This window comes from Alosa alosa, chromosome 6 (genome assembly GCF_017589495.1).
Source record: "Alosa alosa isolate M-15738 ecotype Scorff River chromosome 6, AALO_Geno_1.1, whole genome shotgun sequence".
Taxonomy (NCBI): Eukaryota; Metazoa; Chordata; class Actinopteri; order Clupeiformes; family Clupeidae; genus Alosa; species Alosa alosa.
The window spans coordinates 15,918,549-15,942,591 of NC_063194.1; the positions used below are offsets into that span (position 1 = coordinate 15,918,549).

Genomic DNA, 24,043 nt, shown 5'->3' on the forward strand with positions numbered 1-24,043 from the left:
AGAGAGAGAGAGAGAGAGAGCAGGACACAGGAAAGAGGAGGAGAGGAACAGAAAAGAAAGGCAAAAGGAGTGGAGAACACAAAAAGTGAAAGTTTAAGAACAAAGAATTTAAGAGGCCAGAACAAATGAGAAGAGAACAGAAAGGGAGATACAAATGAGAAGAGAGAGGAGAGATCATATCAGAGGGTATTAAAGACAAAAATAAAATTAAAATAATATATATATATATAAAAAAATAATATAAAAAAAAAAAAAAAAAAAAAAAAAAATATATATATATATATATATATATATATATATATATATATATATATATATATATATATATATATATATATATATATATATATATATATATATATGTATATTTATATAATGCTTTTGTAGCATGCCTATGTGTGTTTTACCGTGGCATGGTCCCAGGCGGTGTAGGTGGGCCGTTTGATGACCATGCGTAGCAGGCTGGCAGCCAGGAGTCCCACCATAGACAGCAGGCAAACATACTTCCACATGTACTTGTAGATGCTTGGAGGCCGCCACTTCAACATCACCTCAATATCATCCAGGAACCTATAGAGCAGGACAGCGCATGTCACAGCCACACAACACACTGTGTGTGTGTGTGTGTGTGTGTGTGTGTGTAAGTGAGTGCATCTCACCTGTCAGCTCCATAGACCCAAGAAACACTCGCCGTCTCAAAAATGACCACAATGATAAGAGGCAGGGTGGCAGAGTAGTCATCAAACATCGTCACAAAGTAGTTCCCACTACGCTGGGTAAACAGAAGTCCGATCAGAAATCCCAGGGAACAGCTACCCACTGAAACATAACAAAACAACATATTACAAATTATGGTGTGTGTGTGTGTGTGTGTGTCTGTCTCTTTTTGCTCTTTTTGTTTGTGTGTGTGTGTGTGTATAACCCTCCCCATAGACAATTTGATGGAATTTATGAGTTTGCACCTGGTCTCTTCTGATAAGATGACTTACAGCCAAGACCTCATCTTTAATTCTAAAATCCTATTTGAACTCTCTTATTAACAAAATTCAAAGGTTCACAAAAGGTTCACCATATGGTAGAACAAAAGAACTTTCACCTTCTGGACCTGATGGTACGGTTAAGTGGTAATGATTTGGTTGACTGAAGAGTTAGTAACCTATTACTGACATGGAAAGCACTGCTCCATAAATTAAGTGGACTTTGTCAATGAAGCAAACAGCCAATTCTTCTGGATCTCAAGGTTAACATCAGCCACTTATTATATCTAGATGTTTGACTTTCTAGTTAAACTACCTCCAAGTAGAATTTTATGCTAAGATGGCCACATTTCGTGATAACATGTCCACCAACATTTTTGACTGAAATTATCAACTGAGTAAATTCCAGACATGGATTATGTCCTTGTCATACAAATCTGGAATCTGAATGAGATAATTGCATAATTGAACAATAGCTTTTACTGAGGCAGTACAGGCAGTGTCATCACTGTGATGGCATAATATATATTGAGATGGCAAATCTCAGATCAGCATTAGGCTGTGAATGCCAAGTACCAGTTGTTTTTAGATAACCTAAGTGAAATCATGCCCCCTTGTGGTATCAATGTATTAATGCACTCGTGAATCATTATGACTATTGAACTGAATCAAATGAACACTCGATATACATACATTGCTTCTATATTGCTAGTGCTACATTGGAGTCAACAGAATGTTAGCAGACACATACAAACAGTGTAAAGAACATTAACAGTATAATAACATTATACTTGTCATAGAATTGTCATATTGATAGTCATTATGAATTGCCAGAGCTATTTGATTTCCGCTGAATTTGTTGGTTTCTTGGTAATAGAAACACATTCTTTTATTCTTCAAACACTACTTGCAGATAAAAAATCAGCCCATTATACCTTCCAAAGAAGTAGTGCATGATCATGTCCTGTCTTGCCCAACAGGTGTGATCCCTAGTCAGATTATCAGATAACAGAGCACATTCTTATATCAAACCTGAAACATACTGCACAGTGCCAATGGCCATAAACACTGTGAGAACTGTGAGAACCTTTGTAAAGATCCCATAAAAGAAATAAGTAGTGGAGTTGCAAATGTGTTGTCATGATCAAGTTAGGACTTGACTATGAACCAAAAAACATTAGTACAAAGGCGGCAATAACAACTAGAAAATGTAATTTCGAGGAATTTACCAGTGCATGAAAATGCAAAACATATTGTATATTAACATAAAATGCAAAACAAACTTTTATTTGGAAACAGTTGTGGGCAGAGGAAACAGTTGGCGGGAGTCATAGTAACAACTGACAGTTGAAATGGCTGAACAGTTGAGTAGTTTAAATAGTTACATTATTTAATAGTGAATTATTGTAGTGAGGACATTTATTTTGAAACAGTTGTGGGCAGAGGAAATAGTTGAACAGGATCTGTTGTCTTAAGAGAGCCAGATTGTATGCTTAAAGCCTGAGACAGAGTATATAGTTTAAAAGTTAAATGTTGATAGTGTAATGGAAGTTGATAGACAGAAAGTTGAATGGATGTTGATAAGCAGATTGTTTAATGGATGTTGATAGGATAGTTTAATGGGTGGATGAGTGAATGGTTTGAAGAGGATGAATGGATAGAAAATTTGATGGAATGTGCCTTATATCCTTGAATGGAGATACACAGAGAGCGTTGGCCTAGTTGAGCAGAAAGCAGTTGATACAGGTGCAATCAGTTTAACTGGCTTTTTGATGGAGCCTAGTTGAGCAGCTGGAAGTTGATACAGGTGCAAATCAAGTTAATTAGCCCATTGTGATGTTATAGTGCCTATGAAAAATCTATAATCTATAAAATAAGCTTGTTTTTTATTAATATCTCAAAAAGTATAAAGTTTACAAAAGTGAAAAATACATTCCTCAAGTGTCCTTTTCAAGACCTATGTTACAAAGTTTCAACGAAGTTTCTACGTTAAACAGTTAAAGCTGAATTAGACGCAGAAATTTGGTGGGAAGAAGAAGAAGAAGAAGACTTCGGATAACAGAACATTGCATTTTCATGAAAAGATGCATAATAAAACTTTGACATTGTATATGTGTGCAACTCTATGTATGTTTGAGTATATAAGGATTATGCTGTATATAATCTGTGTTAGTTTGCTATACCTGTGAGCATGGTTCTGTGGCGCCCCAGCAGGCTGAAGTTGTCCATGAGGGGGGTGAGGATGCCCTGCATGGTGCCAAACATGGTGCTGAGGCCCAGGTTGAGCAGCATGAGGAAGAAGAGCGCCGACCACAACGGGCTGGCAGGAAACAGAGCCATGGCCTCAGTGAAGGCTATGAATGCAAGACCTGTCCCCTCCACACCCTACAGATAGATAGATAGATAGATAGATAGATAGATAGATAGATAGAGCAAGAAAGAAACAATGGAGAGAGAGAGAGAGAGAGAGAATTTACTGCAGTGTCTATTTGATTGATGATATTACTGTAAGTACATGTTTAGTCACAGCTGAAGAGAGTAAAATAAAAATGTAAGCTCCAGAGGCGGACATTACATTACGGAGTACATTTACTCAATTACTGTAATTAAGTCGCTTTTTAAAAAGCATTGTTGTTTTAGAATTTTCGAACGAAAGGGGTGGTAATTGGTGCTTTTTCCCATACAGGATTTGTGTACTTCGTCCAGCACTGGTAAGCTCCAAGAGGAAAGGATAGGAGAGAGGGATAACATTAACAAATTAACAGTAAAACTACTGTACCTTATTCATCTCATTCTCAGGGTTACAGTCAGTTATGTTTGCCCCCACTTGTGCACCAAAGAGTTTGTACCACTCTCTGTAGTCGTCCAGGCCTACAGAGCTAGGCTCGGACATGTTGAACCACGGCCACCAGTGCTGAGATGTACCAGGTACTCCAGCCAGCTCTGACATCACCCCCAGGTTCCTGCATGATGACATCATCAAAATGTAGCAGGCTCTTTCACTGTTTAACACAACAAACTCCATAGTTCTGCTTGAACACTTGACTTTGACATAAACAGTATAAGACATAGGTCTAAAAAGACCCCGATTGTTAAAAAAGACACACTTGCACCGACAAAGGCAGGTATACAAAATACAAACTAACACACATACAGCAACACACATAGCCCCACATTATTTATGGAGAGCATGTTTTTCCAAATAGGGCTATGATTGGGCTAGTAATACGCTAGTTATGGTTAGGGCTAGAAATGTGTTTGCATAAGGTTATAAATACCAAGTTTATATAAGTTGAAGAGGATTTATTGACTGTCACTAGTGTTTGAATGGTGTCTAAAAGGGGATATCCAAATAAGTGGCTATTCTACTCATATGATCAACCACAGGGCCGCAGCCAGCTACACCTCCATAAATACAAACACACAGACTCTGTCTCTCATTCATACACACACACTCACACACACACACACACATTTACCTTGCCACACAGCCTAACGCAATGGTCTTGGCCCGGAAGCCCAGCACCACGAACACGACGAGGGAGGCCAGCACAGAGGTCATGAAGTTGATGATGGACACCATAACGGCGTCGCGGTGGCAGTTGTTCTGGACGGGATTATAGGAAGAGTAGGCAATGACCGAGCCATAGCCCAGCCCCAGCGCAAAGAACACCTGAGTGGCCGCCTGACGCCACACCTGGACCCTGCCCCAGATCTCTAGCTACAGCAAGGGGACAGATGGACAGACAGAGAGACCGACAGACCGACCAATGTAAATTGCACTTTCTCCCTCTTAAGAGTGAATGCTATGACCTCTTTGGGTTAAAGATTGCCACACACTCACCCTCACTCAAAATATCACCTTTGCGATAGCAACAATGAAAAAAAGAAGTCTGAATACCCCACAAATAGTTTCATGATACTCTGAATCAGCAAAGAAGAAACCACAAGTCCAGAATTCCATTCTGTGGGTTACATTTGTAGAGAATCCCTGGATTTTTGCCCCCCTCCACAGAATGGTTTACTGTACCTTGTGTTTGGGTAACTTAGGCATGTTGAAGGAATACAGTTGTGGAGCTGTTCTTGTTTACTCACCTTGGGGTAGAACATGTACTTGATTCCATCTATGGCCCCATCCAGCATCAGGCCTCTGATAAGAAAGATGAAGAGAACGGCGTACGGGAACACGGAGGAGAAATACATCACCTGAGAAAAACACATGGGTGTGATATATGACAACATGCACTTCAAGTTATTACAAAACAGTACATGTGTGAGATCCTAGCATTGAAATGTGCATATGGGTATGTACATGCGTATGTGTTTATGTAGTAGGTGTGTGTGTGGTTGGGGCACAAACCCTCTTTGTGATGTAAATACCTAAATGTAATGTAATGCAAATATGGGGAATGTGCTTGTATCTGTGTTATCTGTGTTCATGTAAATTACACTAGACCTTGGCTGAGGACTTGATGCCCTTTATCATGGCGAGGCACACAATAGCCCAGGCAGCCAGCAAACAGCCAGTCATGATGGGGTTAAAATCTCCAGATTCATCTATCGAGTCAGCGATGTCCAATGCCTTACGGAACCAGAAGTAGGAGGTGGGAGAGCTTTCAGAGCATTCCTTAACTGAGACGGAGAGCAGAAATACTGTTGTCATAGAGCTACAGCACAATACATGTATATCTGTACATACTGTACATCACACTGTAACGTAAAGCAGACACGCACACAAATGCACACATTGTCCATAAAACGTACACAACTTCTACTGTGGGTGAAAGTACTCCATGTCAACAGTTATACAGTATATTCATTTTGAGTGAGAGATCAAAGATATGGGATTTGGGAAAGGGATATCTTTAAAATGGTGATGTGTGTGTGTGTGTGTGTGTGTGTGTGTGTGTGTGTGTGTGTGTGTGTGTGTGTGTGCGTGTGCGTGTGCGTGTGCGTGGTGCGTGTGCGTGTGCGTGTGCGTGTGCGTGTGCGTGTGCGTGTGCGTGTGCGTGTGCGTGTGCGTGTGCGTGTGCGTGTGCGTGTGCGTGTGCGTGTGCGTGTGCGTGTGCGTGTGCGTGTGCGTGTGCGTGTGCGTGTGCGTGTGTGTGTGCGTGTGCGTGTGCCTGTGCCTGTGCGTGTGCGTGTGCGTGTGCGTGTGCGTGTGCGTGTGCGTGTGCGTGTGCGTGTGCGTGTGCGTGTGCGTGTGCGTGTGCGTGTGCGTGTGCGTGTGCGTGTGCGTGTGCGTGTGCGTGTGCGTGTGCGTGTGCGTGTGCGTGTGCGTGTGCGTGTGCGTGTGCGTGTGCGTGTGCGTGTGCGTGTGCGTGTGCGTGTGCGTGTGCGTGTGCGTGTGCGTGTGCGGTCGCGTGGCGTGCGCAGCGTGCGCGTGCAGGCGCGTGCGGCGTCGCGCGTATCGCGCGCGCGGCGCGTCGCGTGCGTGTCGCGTCGCGTGTCGCGTATGCGCGCGCGTGTCGCGCCACCCCTGAGTTGTTTGACTGCACAGTTCAGCCATAGGCAGACCTGGCTGGGGTTCAAACTCGTAAGTTTGCAGCAACTTGCAGTGTAAACGTAATGGAATAGAGACCATGTGTACTGGAATGACATTTCATACCTGTCGCGTTAGTGCTGTGATCTATGGGGCAGTGTTCCCATGGTAACGGGTACTGAAAAGAGTTTCCAAGGTAGAAGAGAGACCAAGCAATGATCACATTGTAGTAGAGAGCCACAAAGAAGCACACCTAAAGGAAAGACAAAGAGAGAGAGAGTAAATAAACTCTATATACAGGACATTTGAGAAAGCTCAGATAAACCATTAAATGTTTAGCATAATGTATAGTTACACAGTGGTGGAGCAGCATTAACATCACAGACTGACAATCGGTCAACCTGAGTATGGTAATCGCCATTACGAGTCTGTGTCACTTGTGGATAAAAGTGTCTAAATATCAGTCAACTTTCACTTTGTCAGTCAGTCATCTTTATGTGCTATAGCCATGCATTGGCACAGAGCATTGTAATATTAATGAGATAGGCAGCCAAACACAACAAGTCTCTGCGCAATGCTACCATTACTTGGAGAGGGACTTCTGAGAAACTAGAGACGTCAGTAAACATACAGATAGACGAACAGACAGAAACAGAAAGAGAAAAACACGGCTCTGCTGTGAGTGAGACAACAAATTAACAACAGACCCATACACCCAGATCAACAGTAGGAAACAGACGTATGTGAGGAAACATGTACTGTACACACACACACACACACACACACACTACTGGGAGAACGAGAGGCCCATTTCCTTTAGTGGTGTACCTATACCAAACTGCCACGATATTTCAGCCTCCACTTCGTATAAGGTTCTGTTATGTCTCTGATTATGTAAATAATTATCACAAATAAATCATATAGAATTATTTGCATTAAAGTACAAAGAGTACTAGTCTTTGCCATTATAGTTGTATAATCAGAGAAAGCCAGTCTTACATTTAAAAGATGTATGTAGCAGTATTCATAGAAATATGAAACATTTTCTACAATGAATGCATGCATGTTAAAACCATTAATAATAGCTAAGTAGAAACCAACCACTGAACAATGTACAAACAAGTTCTATCTTTGGCATATAGAACAGGGACTTTTTAAATATATTATTTTAATGAGCCTAGCCAGTTAGAATAAACATGTTATACTAAATGTTAAGTGGTTTCAATGTTTACAAAGTTTGTTATGACAACAAGCCCACTGCATTATATGTCATCATTATAACATTGCTTAGACTCACAGATGATTAAATGATCAGGACGGAAAACTGCCCTCCTGACACCAAGCAACATATCTCGCCATCATCTCTGTCCACACCCATACAAACTGTTCTGGCTTCAGTCCAAGCTATCTGCTCACCGTCAGATACTCTTTTGACAGAGGGCGCACTGTGGTCTACTAAGAGAGATTCAATTTAGAGGCTGTGGAACATCTGTGGAACATTACATATTCCCCTTGCACATATTTTTGAGACATTGCTATCATTGATCTTTAATAATTCTGCTTTGTTCACTTAGATTCCCAACAGACATTTCTTCTTCAAGATATGTCTAAAGAAGGATGTTGTGTTTCAATGTGTGTGTGTGTGTGTGTGTGTGTGTTTGTGTGTGTGTGTCTCTGTGTGTGTGCTCGCGACCTGGGACAAGAAAAACTGATCTCAGCCAGCTGCAGGGAAATTTTGTTGATGTTTCTTTATGTTTGTGCAGGCTTGCCTCGTGTGTGTGTGCTAACGTGTGTGCGTGCATGTGTGCACGCGTGTGTGAGTGTGTGTGTGTGTGTGCACGCGTGTGTTGCTTGCATTTCTTCTCTCACCATGCAGCTGGAGTAGCCAATCCCAGCCAGCCGAGGAGAGATGTGTTTCCACACGCCAATGCTGCCCTGTCTGATGCTCTGGCCAGCAGCCAGCTCCATGAAGAATAGCGGCACCCCCACCACCATCAACAACATCACATACAGAACCATGAACGCTCCTGATGGGGAGATGTGGAAGGAAACAAGGGAGGAATATCAGGAGATAAGATGAGAAGATACTCGAAACAGGCCAGAGAAAGAGAGTGTTACCGTATTGTGCTCATTGGGTGTGACATTTTAAACCCATCCTAGACTATCCGTTTTGTGGCTATACTGCTCTGAGGCTACTGTTTTTCTGATGTTCTCCAGCTTGCTCTTACGGTAAAACTTTAAATTGTCTGATGAATGATTCTATATGAAACATATTTGGCCTCAGGGCCGGCTCTAGGCAGGGGCCAGGGTGGGCTAAGCCCACCCAAGCATTTGTCAAGAAGTCAATGTTTATTTTTTCTGTTTTTTTTTTCAGTGTGCAGTCTCAAAACCAGCTTGGATGTAGATGAGTTGGTGTTGATTGTAATGGTAGCCAGCTGGTACATAACTGTGCAGTAGGCTAATGTTTGTGTGTTAGGTAGGCTAAAACCCCCTCCTGGCGCTATAAAGGAAAATTCTGGCCTTTTTTGTACTGTCGGTATGAGAAAACCCCCCAGAAAACAGTGCTACCTAGCTCGAGTTGCTGCAGCCAACAATTAAAATAGCTAGGCAGCTATTTTAAATATGCCCTCAGAGTGTAGCACTATAGTTGCCTGCTGCTCTAGCTGTTGGCAAGGATGGGCAAAAATACATCAAAATGTATTTTAAAATTAAATATCAAATACCGTCATTTTAAGAGTCACATTCAAAATAAACTACAAAATGCATAGTCACACTGTGACGGCTGGCTCCACAGCCACACATGAGAACGCCACAACAAGCTGCAAGTTCAAACACACACCTACAGTCTAACACTCACGCATACATGCCAACATTCCATTACACTGATTGTCACTTTTGTTATTTTCTGTCCATTCACACTTATAATATCTACCACTCATAACATTACTTATAGCATCTTTGTTTCGTTTGTTTCATTTCCGTAGCAATACATTTATTACAAATATTAAGCTACATAAACCACAACACGTTTATCTTCGTTCAGCACTTGATACTTTATTTAACGTTTCACATTTTACAGTTACGTTCGCAGATCTGAGTGCACGCAGTCTTGTTTCATTTTCCTTTGTTTCACAAGTTACCGTGGCGGCTTGAAGGAGATGGAGAGATGAGTGGCGAATGTCTGAGCGCATCACTTCCTGGTTCCCGTAAAGGACCCGAGGTTGGAAGGAAGCCGGCCGCAACCACCAGCCTTGTAGGGGAGAGGAGGAACTTATGTTTATTTTAGTTATTATATTCACGCCTTGTTGATATTATTTATATTTATTTATAGTTATAGAATATTAGATACTCACCTTAGTGGTTTATGTTAAACTGGCCTTGTCTTTGTGGTTGTCCTCCTGTCAATTGTATGTTGTTGTGGTTCTCCCTTCTGTGTTTTATTGGTCTGATCAGCTGATATATGTTCCCTTTGTGTCTCAGTCTGGTAGGTCAGTGGTTGAGTTCAGTTCTGCTGTTGTTTAAGTTCTGTTCAGTTGACCTCACTAGTTTAGAACTTTTTTTGTTGATTTATACTTTAGTTAAAGATTTGCTTTGTAAAAATAAATCTTCAGTTTTGAGACTGTATTTCTGCGTCCCGCTTGCCTTACTGCTTGGTCCCTGACACACACCATGTATCATTGTATTTGAAAGTAGGCTACTAAAAATAGTCTTTAAAAGGAGCATAATATCACTTTGCAAACCTTCCATATTGAATCTATTCCTTCATCAGTACACTGACTCTGTTGATTAGTGGGCAGTGTTTGAGAGCAACAGCTTTTCTCTGCCTATGAGACATGACATTACCTGCAAACAGTCAACAGATCAATATGTTGACTTGCCTGTTACATCTCATAGCCTAACTTGTTGCAGGGCAACCACATATCCATGTGTTCGAATTGGATGATTAAAGTTCTCAAGAAACTGATGATTAAAGTTCTCAAGAAACTTGTGGTTGGTGTGTGTGTAAGCGACGTACACATTACCAACCAGATATTAAATGACAAGTCAGCACCAGTCAGAGGCTGAATTCATTGTGTTGCACTTTTATGATGTCACCACAACTACAAAAATACACAACTATAAAGTATTTTGATTCAAAATACGAAGCCATTTTTTCCCCAGCAAAATTAAATACAAATGACAACATACTATTTTCTATTTGAAATACTGATTTTTAAATACATGTATCAGAAATACTGCCTATCCCTGGCTGTTGGCTGCAGCAACTCAAACTAGGTAGTAACAATTTTTCTGTGTTTGTGTTTCTTCCCATTTTTATCCAATTTGACCGCTTATATGTTGCCTATCAAAAACTTGCTCCCACCAGCTCACCCAAATGTAGAAGGCTAAAACCGGCCCTGTTTGGCCTTCATGATTATGACAGTATTAGGCTTACAAGTTTTGATGTGGACACTTCACTTCACTCTTCTAAAAGCTTTTCTTCTAAACAGGTTTTAAAAGCCCTCTTGGTCCACTTTTATAGAGATTACTTTTGGGACTTTTTGACATTTTTTTCTTTCGTACTCACCTCCTCCATTCTGATGGCAGAGGTAAGGGAACCTCCAAACGTTCCCCAGGCCGACGCTGAAGCCCACCTGGGCCAGGACGTACTGCAGCTTGCTGTCCCATGCTGGACGGTCTTCCGCTGGCCCGGCCTCCCCACCTGGGACCGGCCCTCCCACAGACACCAGTGCCGCGTCTGAGTGGCTCTCACCCAGGCCATGGCCGCCATCATCAGTCGGTAAAGGGGACTTCTCCATCTAGGGCTGGGAGAAACAAACAGGGTGAGTCAAGAGCGATGCAACACTTATGGCAGCTCTGAGTATGGTCGTTGGGGAAGTGCCAAAGTGTGCAACACAGCACTTTCTTGAATTTGAATTTCCCCTAGGGATCAATAAAGTATCTATCTATCTATCTATCTATCTATCTATCTATCTATCTTCTCTTCTTCCTTCATGGGTAGTCTTTAAAAATATTTTAATGCAAAAACACAAACCATGATATGAATTGTCACATGTTTTTGTGCATAATATAAAACATTAGTTAGAGTGCAGATAATACAGTAGACAATGCATCCTAATGTGTGCATGTGTGTAATATAATCTCATATGGTATATGGAAGCTAAACAGCTTCACCTCTGGCTCATGCTGTGCCATTAAAAGGAGTTGGTCTATACAAACACAGAGTAATGTGTTCGAAACAGCTTTGCTATTTGAGGCTCGTTTACAGAAATCTAATAGGCAAAAAAACCACAGCCTCTCCTATTCCCACACCCTTGGCGTTCTTATCCTACCTAACATGTGCCTCCTTGTACAAACACTACAGTGTGTTTTTCTGTTTTTAAGTATGGGTGTTTGTGTGACATGAACTAAAATATCTAATTTTCCCTGCTCCTGCATTTGCTCTATCTGTAGATGCTATTGAATTTGTTAAACAAAGTTAGATATTCACATTTGTATTCCCATCATGTATTACATTGAAACAATGTAAACATGGACCTGAAATGCATTATTAAGCAACATTTCCTCAATCACTTTTCTCTCATTAAATATTTATGATGCTCATATGTAAGGGGTCTGGCTTACATAACTCTAACCATGATGGACTACCACCTCTTGTTAATAATTCCTTAAATAACAGTGAAACACACCTTGATATAATGTTTAAGGTTTACATACCCTGACAGAATGTCTGAAATATTGGCCAATTTTTGGAATTTTTTATGCAGATCACGCAGAGAACCATTATTTAGGAATAGAGATAATTATCCCATAATAGTGTATGCCCTTTTTAAATAATAATGGTAATTGAAATCACCCAAATGGCCCTTATCAAAAGTTTACATACCCTTGAGTGTTTGGCCAGATATTAAACACACAAGGTGACACACTCAGGTTTAATTGGTTATTAAGGGTAAGTTTCCACACCTGTGACGGTAATTAGTGGCTCTGTATAAATAGTCAGTGTGTTTCATAGCTCTTGTGAGACCTCTGCACATCTCACTCAGGGCTGCATTGTCTTGGGGCCATGGGGCAAAGCAAAAGAGCTGCTAAAAGATTAGCAAGAAAAGGTAGTTGTATAAATCAGGAAACCGGTATTAAAATATTTTAAAATGCTGGCCAGCAAAATTGGTTGGGATACGAAGAAAAACCCTCAAGCTACTTCAGCTGAAATAGAGGCTTCACTGCAAAGAAATGGCAAGCCTGTTTCAAGATCCACAATAAAAATACACTTGAACAAAAATGGACCGCATGGTCAGGTTGCCAGAAAAAGCCATTACTGTGCCAATATCACAAAACAGCACACTTACAATATGCCAAACAGCAGCTAGACAAGGCTCAGAACTTCTGGAATAAAGTCAGTTGGAGAAATGAGACCAAAATTGAACTTTATGGTCACAACCATAAATGCTGTTTGGAGATGAGTCAACAAGGTCTATAGCGAAAAGTGTACCATTCCTACTGTGACTTGATACCTTATGGTTTAATTTGAATCCCATTCAAATAAAAGTTTATTATTATGAATTATAACCTTTATATTTAAAAGTAACATGTTTTTGATCTGATCACTGATCACTTGTGTTTCCTTGAAAGAATGGTACACATTTTACAATTTCTACCAGGGTTTGTAAACTTATGAGCACTAGTCTGTTCAGTGTTTAGTCTGTTCAACTTCTTGATGTGATTATTGAAACACAAGTCACACACCACCATCAGCATACAATCAGCATAATCATAGAATTATCTTTGACTTGTGTCCGTGACCAACACTGTGTATTCTCTATAACATACTCCCATTTCTATTTCTATTGTCAGCAGCAGGGTCTGCAAACAATGTTACAGGAACTCTACTGTTCTTATAATCCTAAACATAACATCACTGTTTGATAGGACCTGCAAACAGTATAGTGTGCAGGTCACATATTTGTAAGTGTCAGTGGAGCCATCTTGCCACAGTCTACTCTATAATCCTGTAGCTCAATAAACATCTTTTGTTTAACTTTGTGACAATGTATATACCATTTCAGATGGTTCAAAAAGGCATGGTCCCCTTAAAGAATAACTGTTCTGCTTTGCTTTATGAACCCTTACATCATCTAAGGGTTATGGCTGCATGGATTGAAAGACTTAACAAAACACTTCACTATCAAAATAAACACAGACAAAAGTAGCATGAAGGTGATATAATTAGCTCAAAAAATATACCATAGACATACATTACATAAAAATGCATTGTTTTGAAGATTGCCCTAACTAAAAATTCAAGAACAACATATTTGTGAAGCTAAGTAAGGGGTTGTGCATGCAGAGCAGACCAGGAGCTCAGTTGAATTGTACAAGCTATGCTAGTCTTTCAAGGACTAAACAACATTATATATCCATGCAAGATGTAAGTTACTTATTTTGTTGTCCCTTAATGTCATACAGTCAGAAGTAGATTGAACATGATTTGTAGAGATTTGTAAACAGTCTTTCATGCAATTATCCACAAGAATTTGAACTCATGCTGGTTGGTTTTCACCCCCCCACTCAATATTTATGCACTTGACAGTCAGTCACTTCTTTAAGGGGAATGTGGCAGCCGCCAGTGGTAATTTCCACGAAGTTGACCTTTCTGTCTTTCTCGTTGATGTGTCACAGAACATACATGTGGACATAGTAATTTAATTTATTTCCCTCGTCTCTCTGAGACATTTCCAGCGGCAATTCCTCTTCAGTGTTCCTATAATGTGCTTGGAAGACAGCAGAGTTTTTTTTCAGTGCTTGTCCTCTTATGTCATGCACACAATATAGCCTGCTACTTTTCCATTTAAACATTCTTCCATGAGTGACATTTCATTGCTGTTTCATTGCTGTCGACCAAGCTCTCTCTTGGAAGATGGCAACATTCCTTTCTGCTACTGTATCTGTCTCTTGCTCTCCCTCAAGACACTGCTGCTCATTCGTTGAAAATACACAGACCACAGTGTAGCTAAAACAGAACATCACAAACTCTGATGTTTGTGTGTATAAAATATACACCATGTATCAGTCAGTGTGCTTTAGATGCAACCCTCTCAACGAGAGCTGTGTGATTATATTCAGCCATCACCTTCCTTGGCATACTGTCAGCATTTGATATGGAGAATCATTAGATATGGGTGTTGACTTTCTCTGGCCAGGACACCATATCAAACTAGATGTACTGCATAGCGGTACAAAATATGACCGCCGCTCAGTCCTATACATCCGTTCCGCAAAAATAAATCCCACTTCAATTTGTCTCCATATTTTACTCCATCCCCCACTCTTGAAACTTTTGTGTATGCTTGTTTGGCATGTCTGAGTGTGTGTGTGCGGCTGCACAGAAAGTAGCCTACTGGTGCTGAAAAGGTGAATAGATTGTAGAATAGCCAAAGAAGATGTAGCATTGTTATAAAACCTTTAAAATCTCTAAACAATCACAAGTAGGGCAGTTCATCACAGTTCATCCATTGCAACTGGATTGATGAAAGGTCACTTACACCTGGCTACATTGTATTTGGGAAAAGCAAAAGGTATCAGCATAATGTTATTTATTTATTTATAAACAAAAACATCTCTGTCAGTTCTATGCCGTTTTCAACAGCTATCAAAAACAAAGGTCATTTTTGGATGGATGGATTTTTTGTGAATGTTCTTCTTCTACGTAAGATTTTAGTCATCTTTAGTTCATGTCATACTTTATTATCAATGCACAAATTAAGTAACAGTAGTCTGAAACGTTATTGTTAATGCACAAATTAAGTAACAGTAGTCTGAAACGAAATGCTGTTTTACATCTAACCAGTGGTGCAAATAACTGACATTTTCAAATGGGCCTTGATGAAATGCGTCGCTAGACTGCTCATACACATTTTAACGGGCCAAAGTTGAAGAGCTGTTGTCCGTTATTGTTCGTGCAAATATAGGCTGATTCATATTCCCTTGCATTGTGTAACTGAGGTCCATGGCTAGTCTGGCTTTCACCAGACCAAGCTCAATCTTTTAAGAAATCAAAAATAAATAGCGGGCAGATCATGCTCGGTTCACCCAGCCTAGTCCATAGGCACCCGATATTGTTTAATTTTCCGATTGAGATATCCACGCTCTGGCTATTCTAATGACAAAACTGTAACTAACAAACTAGATCCTATAATAGAAAGCTGTTATCGTAACAACCCCAATTATCACCACTTTTGTTCAGAAATTCTAAAACAACAATGTTTTTTAACACTTCAAAATAACATTTACTAAATGAACCTTACATTTTTCAGTAGCCATAGATGTGTAGATTTGAACAAAATCTGGTTTGGTTCTTAACGGGAGCATTTACTGCCTGAAATATCCGATTTTGTTTACCACGCTTGGAGTTCTAGGCCTAGTGCTGGCCTGATTGGTCGCCTATTTCCACCGTTTCAACGGCACATGAACGGTTAGACCGAGAATTCTCTTCATTAAATTAAAATTCCACTGGAGCTCCAAGCGGTTGTGTACATGCAGCCTTCCAACACTGTTTACAGCTCTTCGAGTCACGGTAAAATGTCATTTTTGGTACATAGCTAATTTAGATACACCTATGGTGTGGGTGGTTGCGTTTCTTTGGTGGTTGCGAGTCCGCTGTCTTGGTTTGTATAGAAATGGATATTAAGTGACACATTCACGCAAGACGGTGGAAATACGGGACCGACGGTAATAGGGGGAGTTCCGATAGCTTCCCTAAGCTACAGGTAGGCTTATAAGGTAGGCCTATTTACAACATAAATTGTCAATAGCTGGCGACACAAATAAAATCTCCTTTGGAAACCAATGGCTTACGCCTTACAGTATCAAGCGGACTTAAACTGCCATATCGTGGCGAAAAGTTGTAATAAAATTCACGCAGCTCCATGAGTCAAGGAAAGCACGAATGAAGTAGCCATTTCTAAATGGGACTCACTACACAGTAGCTTAAGGTGTGTTGCTAAAGCAGCCATAATGAAATGAAGGTGTCATTGTTTGGATACTTCACACACACACGTGCTTTTTAATTTCACAGACTACAACTACCAAGCTGGAATCAAAGCACATCGATTCCCCTCTCACACCCTGCACGCACTTAAAACAAAATAAACAGGCGTCTCAGTCTCACGCATGTACAGGCAAAACTGTATCAGACCGGTGTAAAGTTGGTAAATCTTCCATTGCACAGAATGATTTTTGTAGCACGTGCAACAAATGACAGTCGAAAGATACAATTACAGTGCTGCTATCAATTTGCTTGGTATAACCGCATTTATAGTTTTCTACAAATGCAATCTAATTGGCCTCCATCACTTAACCAAAGCTAACCAACGGTAACATTACCTAGGTCCTTATTGATATTATAAGATTAAAGTACCTGCAGTAAAAACCAAGCATGTCCGATAAACATCCTCAGATTTATTTCAGCTTCAAGAAGAAATGAGAATTACATTTCATGTGAACATCGTCCTATCCTTATTAGACGTTCTCTGCGGTAAACTACAGTCCTTGTAGGAAGCGTCCATTGTTTTTCCAACCCACTTTTAACTTCCAACAAAATTACGTCTCACTGCAACAATGCGTCATCTAGTGGACAAACGACTACTTATCGCCAATACTGGAAATGCAGCCATGATGATGATGATGAATATTTATTTTGGCTTTCTTTTAATCCTACTGAATTTGTAATTATGTATCGGCCGTTCTAATACCGATAGTATGTGGGTGCCTGTGTGTGTGTGCATGTGTATATGTGTGCACCGCCATCTACAGTGCAATGAGTGTACAGTCGCTAAATGTACACATAACCTAATTTTTTTAGACCCCCCCATGGATGAAATTCTACGAAACTTGGCATACCCCCAGAGAATGCCAGGTCAATTATACACATAAAATTTGGTGCAGTTCTGAACATCTTAACTGAAGATAGGGGCGATTAAAGCAGAATAATATTGCATTTTCATTTTTTACCGGGGGGGTGCAAATCACAAATGAGTGATTATGGGCCAGGTTGATGTGGGCCCTTGAGACCAACATACCATATAAGATTCTTCATCCTCAGTGCCACGGTTCAGGTAGTTATTTAGGAAAAACTGCTTTTTTTGCGGTTCGGGGGGCCCAGCACGGGGAATGGCCCCCGGGGACGAAACAAAATTTTTCCGTAAAAGTCTAGTGGGGCCTCCACTACCCACCAAATTTCATGTGCCCCGGTGGTTCGGTGTCCCGGGTATCGTTGACCAAAAATTCAGGAAGTAGATGACGGGGAAAAAAAAAAAGCGGCGGTCATAATAATCTAATCCTTCATACCAGGAAATGTGACCAGGTGTAAAGGAGATATCAGCTCTGTGGACTGTGGCACTAAACAGGTGGTGTACCACAAGGGTCAGTGTTCGGACCAGTCCTCTAATATCACTCAGACTTATCATATGGTCTTGTGGATTATCCAACTCCTGCTATTCTGATGATTACACCAAACTGTATTGATCATTTGCTCAAGTTTCAGTTTCAGTTCAGATGCCAGCATGTCCTGTGGACATCTCTTTTTGACTGACCATATGAGACACCCAGCTAAACCATTACAGCACCAAGCATTCTGCCATTCCAGTCAGCTATTCCTCACAGTCAGCACACCAGTTCAATTAACCATCTGTTTTGTTCCCATAGATCCAGGCTCCTCCACACAGATATGCCCACTCCAGTGGCAGTAATATCTGCTCACAGTGATCTAGTCTTTGCAACTTTATTAGAACCATTAAAACAGAACTGGGTGAGTTTTTCAGTCTAAAGCTTGTGAGCTAGCTACCTAAAAGGTATATAAAACCTTACCAGCACCACCCCAAGTCTTAATGGCACTGCTGGAGGCTTACAAACATGCTAACTGATGTCTTTTGTTGTTACAGTCACCAATGTCATGCTGTGAAAGATATTTACTTATTTTTGTGGTGTGTTCCTACCTGGAACACAGAACTGCATAGTGCATATGGATGGTGGGAACAACACGTGTTCCTGTCCTTCATGTGCCCACATACCATCAACATTCATTTGGAGATGATACCAAAACTAGTTGCATGATAAAAAGCTGCCCTCAAAAGTGGCACATTGTTACATAGTGCTGCTTTAAGAAAATATTCTGCAGCCAAGTCTCAAAATGTATTCCATTCTCATCATAGCTGGCCCTTTATGTTTCAGGCATCATTAAAGTGACTTAAAGTAAAGCTCAATGTTGACAGTGCATCATATCAACATAAAACTGAAATATGACCTATCCTAAAGATCAATTAAAACATTCAGATCTAGCCATTTCAGTGACATTCAGCAACAGAAGTGTGGTTGCAAATGCTTTCCAGATTACATAACATCATCAACAGCAACTCTTGGTTTCCTCTGTGAGATTAATCATCTAATCAACTAGTCACTGTGCTATAAAAGACATGCATGCCAGCATGGTGGCTCAGGTAACTAGGTAACTCACAGTAGTTACCTTGAGTATTGAGCTAACTTGGCTTCCTTAAGCTAACTTGGCTACCCTAACATTTAAAAGGCCTTAGTGTCAGGAGCCATGTGTTCTCAGCTGTGGGAATGGAAAACTACAGAGCACTGGCAGGGAAAGCGAGATCATTCATTTTATTAAGAATGGAGAGAGACACACAGAGAAGGAGAGACAAAAAAGTCTGAGCAATACAGAACAGCCAATCTGGAATTTGTTCAAGGTGTCTCTTACCTCTGGATACATGTGTCTTATGACTATGGAAAAATACAACTCCTAAATCTCTCTTTTACCCCTCTCCGCCTCCTGCACACTCCCACTCTGCCTTCACCCACTCTGGTCTCCCTTTCCCTGCCTCAATCTATTTATAGTAGTCTGTTAAGCAACTGGTGTTACCCAGACTGTTGGGATTGTTGATAGTCTGTTTTAGTACACACTCCTGTTTTAGAAACAAACGCCAGCACCTTTCTGATATCATAATACCTACAACACAATCAAAAGAACATGTGCATGTAGACAAATATTTTTTGGTTGTACAGTAGGTGATAATGAGAATACTGATAGCCAGGCGAAAGGGGGTACACCCCGTTCACTGAAGGGCGATAATGAAATCCACTATTTGTTTCATTGAAGCCTCTTTCATACCCTTGCGCTCCCTCCCACACGCACGGCCCTTCCTGATTGGTAGAAAGATTCAGTGCATCGTTACAGCCTCAGGTCCCTCGAGAACCATTCCTTAGCTCTGGACTCGGATCAGTTCGTCCAAAATCCCTCCACTCTGGAATCGGCGCGCGAGAAATAGACCTGACCACGGGCCAGTCTGTATACTCTGCTAATTTCTTTGAGTTCCTTTGCAAGTTCACCTTGGGATACGGTGTTTGGACTAAATGTCTTATCTTTACGTGACTGCTTTCAGCAACGCACCTGTGATACACTGTGCCAAACGAATGCACTGATAACATTGTATATTGTCAAACAGATATTTCATGTTCGGCTTTTCATCCAGAATTAAGGGAATTATTAAAAAGCAACTACCCAAATGAACAACCCGTCACGAATATGGAAAATAAATTAAGTAGTTTCTCAGTCTGGATCAACTTCATGTTGTTTCACTACACTTGCTATTTTAACATATTTGCGCTGAGCTTCAACCGACCACTTGGCGAAACTAATATATTTTTTAAAGTGCATACTCAAAATGCATTTGTATATTTAATTCCATGTATTCAACCTTGAAAGTTCATGACAGAAACCCATAGAAAAACGCTCTGCTGTTGCGCACAGCAATTTCTGACAAAGCGTAACATGAAACAAGAGAAAAGAGAGTGAAGATGTAATATAATCATGCAGCCTACCAATTGTAATAGTCATTGTCATGTTTGCATTCTTCATTTGGTGCGCAAAAGCAATCCAGTTCATGTGCATTAGGAGACACTATGAGTGAACTGGACATGAAATACATGCTGCTCTTTACCTCTCTTTGTGGTGGTAGAGGAAGTCCTGAAGAAGCCCCTTTTGCTGTCTTGTCTTAAACCGTTAGATAAACTCAGTCTGCAAATATAACCGTTTTCTCAAGAAAAATCCACGTAACTGTTTAAATGTTCTCCAAAATCAAGCTATTCCACTGTCTGTTTAATATTGATAAGCTTGTCTGATTAGCGCAGACTTTAGAATTGTATCGAAACAAACACATAGCCTACAACTTTACATGTCTTTGGGCTCCAATTTCATCAATCCCCAAGAAACTTTAGAGGGTGACTCCCCTTTAAGCGCTCATTGGCTCCGCACTGCACGAGCTCTGTGTCATAACGTGTGGGCCCCGCCCTTCTTGACAGATGTGCTGTACTGTGTAGCACAAAATCAGCACGCGCAACACCAGCCCAGACCGACCGACCGACACCCCGATTCCATGCTGTGCTCAGATTCAAATAGCGAGAAGCACGACTTTACCTTCATACTCGAGCCCCATACACACACACCCTATATTTAACTGAAGCATTGCGCGCCACGCATGACCTTTTTTGGGCACCTGAGGCTGAGTTTAGTGGAGGGCGTTTGTGTCTGCTGCGCAAGCAAAGTCATGGTCACTCAACAGTGGAGACCACTGACTTTCTTGAATTTCCCCTGGGGATCAATAAAGTATCTATCTATCTATCTCTATCTATCACTACATGTAGATGGTTGGTTGCCCAGCACTACAGGGTTGAATTGTGCGACCCTCCAAAGTTATCACAGTCTGAGCCATGTGACTTTGTTTTTATTTCTATCACAAAGCCCCGCCCACCACCCTGCAAAGGCTTCATGTAGTTTCAATGTGAGTACCGCAAGCAGTGGACATTTGAGTTTGCCTGTCTTGATATACATTATTTCAAGTCTCCTCCAAAGAATTGTACGCTAAAAGTTCCTAAAAGTCAGGTCTCAAAAGAAGTTGAAAGCATATGGTGGTATTATGTAATCACGCTATTTCTAACATTTATTAGATAGATAGATAGATAGATAGATAGATACTTTATTGATCCCCAAGGGGAAATTCAAGGGTCTCAGTAGCATACAGACATCACACACAACATGCACTTACAGCAGAAATGGTAAACATAAGTATAAGTATAAACATATAACTAAACTCCACTGTACAATAAAGACAGTAGAAGATAAGAAAGATAAGAAAACTAACAAAACTAAATACTAAATACACTATATAAATTAAATTAAGAAAGTCCAATGTGCTTGAGGGTGATCAAGCATAAGACGCTTGTAGTGACAGGGCCGGGACTGGTATGGTGCTAAAGGGAGTGAGTGTCATGGTGAAGGTGCAAAAAGTAGTCCAACCATAGTCCTTTAGTTATGTGTGCATGGCAAGGTGCTCAAGAGAGTGTCATGGTGAAGGTGCAAAAAGTAGTCCAACATTAGTCCAACAGCGCAACAGTGCAAGAGTAAGGTCTAGAGACCAGCATAAATAATATGGACAAATAGGAGAGTAAAGTATAATGTAGACAAGGTAAAATAAAATACAGGTGCAAGAACAGGTTGAGGTAATAGGGTTGTAGCCATTCATTCATTCAGTACTGTAGCAGAAGCCTGACCGCAGCCATTGATCATGTGTGCTAATATAGCATGAAAAACAGTGTAGCAGTAAAACAGTAGTGAAAACATTAGGCTGTGGACATTAGTAAAACGGTAGTAAAACAGTAATAAAGCAGTAGTGGGCAGTCAGTACTCAAACATGGAGAGGGTGGAGAGGCAGACAGACTAAGCAGAGAAGTCTATCTCTCCTCTTCCCTTTAGTGAGGCATTGAACAGTTCAATGGCCCTAGGAACAAATGACTTCCTCAGCCTTTCAGTTGTGCATGGCAGTGACCGAAGTCTCCAGCTGATCAAGCTCTTTTGCTTTTTGATAGTGCTGTAGAGTAGATGGCATTCACTGTCCAAGATGTTGATCAGTTTGTTTAGGGTCCCTTTGTCAGATATTGAAGTGATGCACTCCAGTTGCATCACTCAAGAGGGCGCAAGCTCCCTTGGAGTCTTGTCGTCAAGGAACCATTTAGGCCTGTAAATTTATGCTGCTTTGTACGAGCGTGCGCAATGAAGAATGAGTGAGTGACACGGAGAGAAAGCCTATAGCAGTGGTCCCCAAACTTTTTCTTCCGAGGGCCAGCTCACTATGCCTGGCTGTAAGAGAGGGCCAGAGACTCGGAGTATATTAGTAACCATAAATAGCTTAGTGCTGTGAATATTCCATTACATTATCATATAGGCTACTGCAATTTAATGCCATTGTTAGCTGTGTTTATGTTGTCATCATGCCATATCAGTGTAAAATACTAATAAAAAGACTTTAGCATTCCCAAAAGTATTAGCAGGGAGTCCCAAAAGTATTTCATTCAAAATGTGTGAACTCTGAACTCTGTGTCTTTGCATACACAGCTCAAGTTGTGAACAAGCAATATCCTACAAATAATTTAAAGTTCTCAAACTATGAGAGTTTTATGAAGTGCTGGCAAAAACGAGTGAATAAAAAATAGAAATAATTATCCCAGAAAGTCCCAGAAATATGACTTCAATAGAAGTTAGTTAGTTATTAACAATTAATTGATAAACTTTTAGAATACTTTGAGCACTATGCAGTCAGCATAGGCCTCTTACATTGTTTGCAGGTAGGCCTACAGTTCAATCCGTTTTCAATGGCAAACGCGAAACAGCACCAAAACAACCACCAATGGACAAAAAGAGCGTTACATGTGTACTGTTAAGACTTGCCATAGAGAATGAATGGGGGTAATTACGGAGGTCATAGATTGACAATGTCGTACTCCCGTGCGGGCCAGATGCTATACACGGACATGTTTTGGGGGGGCCACTCAAAATGAGGTGGCGGGCCGTATTCGGCCTGCGGGCCGGAACAAGACATGGCGCCATGATGCCACTGATGACCACTGGCCTATAGCGAGAGAGGCAGAATGGGAGGAATGCTGTTACCTCAGTTCAGGTAGAATTAAGGTGTGTCAGGATGAATGAACAGTGTGTGTGTGTGTGTGTGTGTATGTGTGTGTATGTATGTGTGTGTGTGTGTGTGTGTATGTGTGTGTGAGAGACAGAGAGAGAGAGAGTGTGTGTCTGAGAGGGGAAACGAAAGAGCTAGTTAAGCGGGCTTAGCAAGTATAAGTAGTCATGACACTCTTCGTGTGTAAGTTTGCTTGTGTTTAAGGAATTAGACTGGAAAAGAGAGACCACACTCTGCAGGCCAGGCACTCTGCACTTCTATCCCACACTCAGACAGCTTATCCTCAAAACAGCCTTTCCCAGCTTTTCTGTGACAGTGCCCTCACAGATTAGCTTGATCGCTTACCCCCCCCCCCCCCCACCCCCAACAACACACACTGTGCAGGGCTGGCAACTTTTCAAAAAACCTTGGAGTGAGATTTGGTGGGGCCAACCAAAATTTTGCTGCGGAAATGTTTGTTTGACTCATTCAGCATTATACCGTACAGTAAAACGTACATCAGTGATTCTCAGGTGTAGGGACCAGGCATGGACGGATTATGAACTTTCGGCCCCTGG

At 41.0% G+C, this 24,043-nt stretch overlaps 2 protein-coding genes across 2 annotated transcripts in view; one reads left to right on the plus strand and one right to left on the minus strand.

Annotated features, from left to right (window-relative positions):
* Nucleotides 1-20,702, minus strand: part of slc6a16a (solute carrier family 6 member 16a) — a gene marked incomplete in the record, with an annotated part of 21,517 nt that extends 815 nt beyond the window's left edge. Inside the window, 11 exon segments of the mRNA XM_048245957.1 lie at nucleotides 408-570; nucleotides 660-819; nucleotides 3,161-3,362; nucleotides 3,757-3,940; nucleotides 4,457-4,698; nucleotides 5,073-5,183; nucleotides 5,434-5,609; nucleotides 6,586-6,712; nucleotides 8,329-8,486; nucleotides 11,027-11,264; nucleotides 20,460-20,702. Coding sequence (XP_048101914.1) covers nucleotides 408-570; nucleotides 660-819; nucleotides 3,161-3,362; nucleotides 3,757-3,940; nucleotides 4,457-4,698; nucleotides 5,073-5,183; nucleotides 5,434-5,609; nucleotides 6,586-6,712; nucleotides 8,329-8,486; nucleotides 11,027-11,258 — 1,755 coding nt within the window.
* eps8l1a (eps8 like 1a) overlaps nucleotides 18,247-24,043 on the plus strand; it is a 23,978-nt gene continuing 18,181 nt past the window's right edge. The window contains exon 1 of the mRNA XM_048245966.1: nucleotides 18,247-18,265. The gene's annotated coding sequence lies outside the window, so the exon portion shown is untranslated. The remainder of the gene's footprint in view (nucleotides 18,266-24,043) is intronic.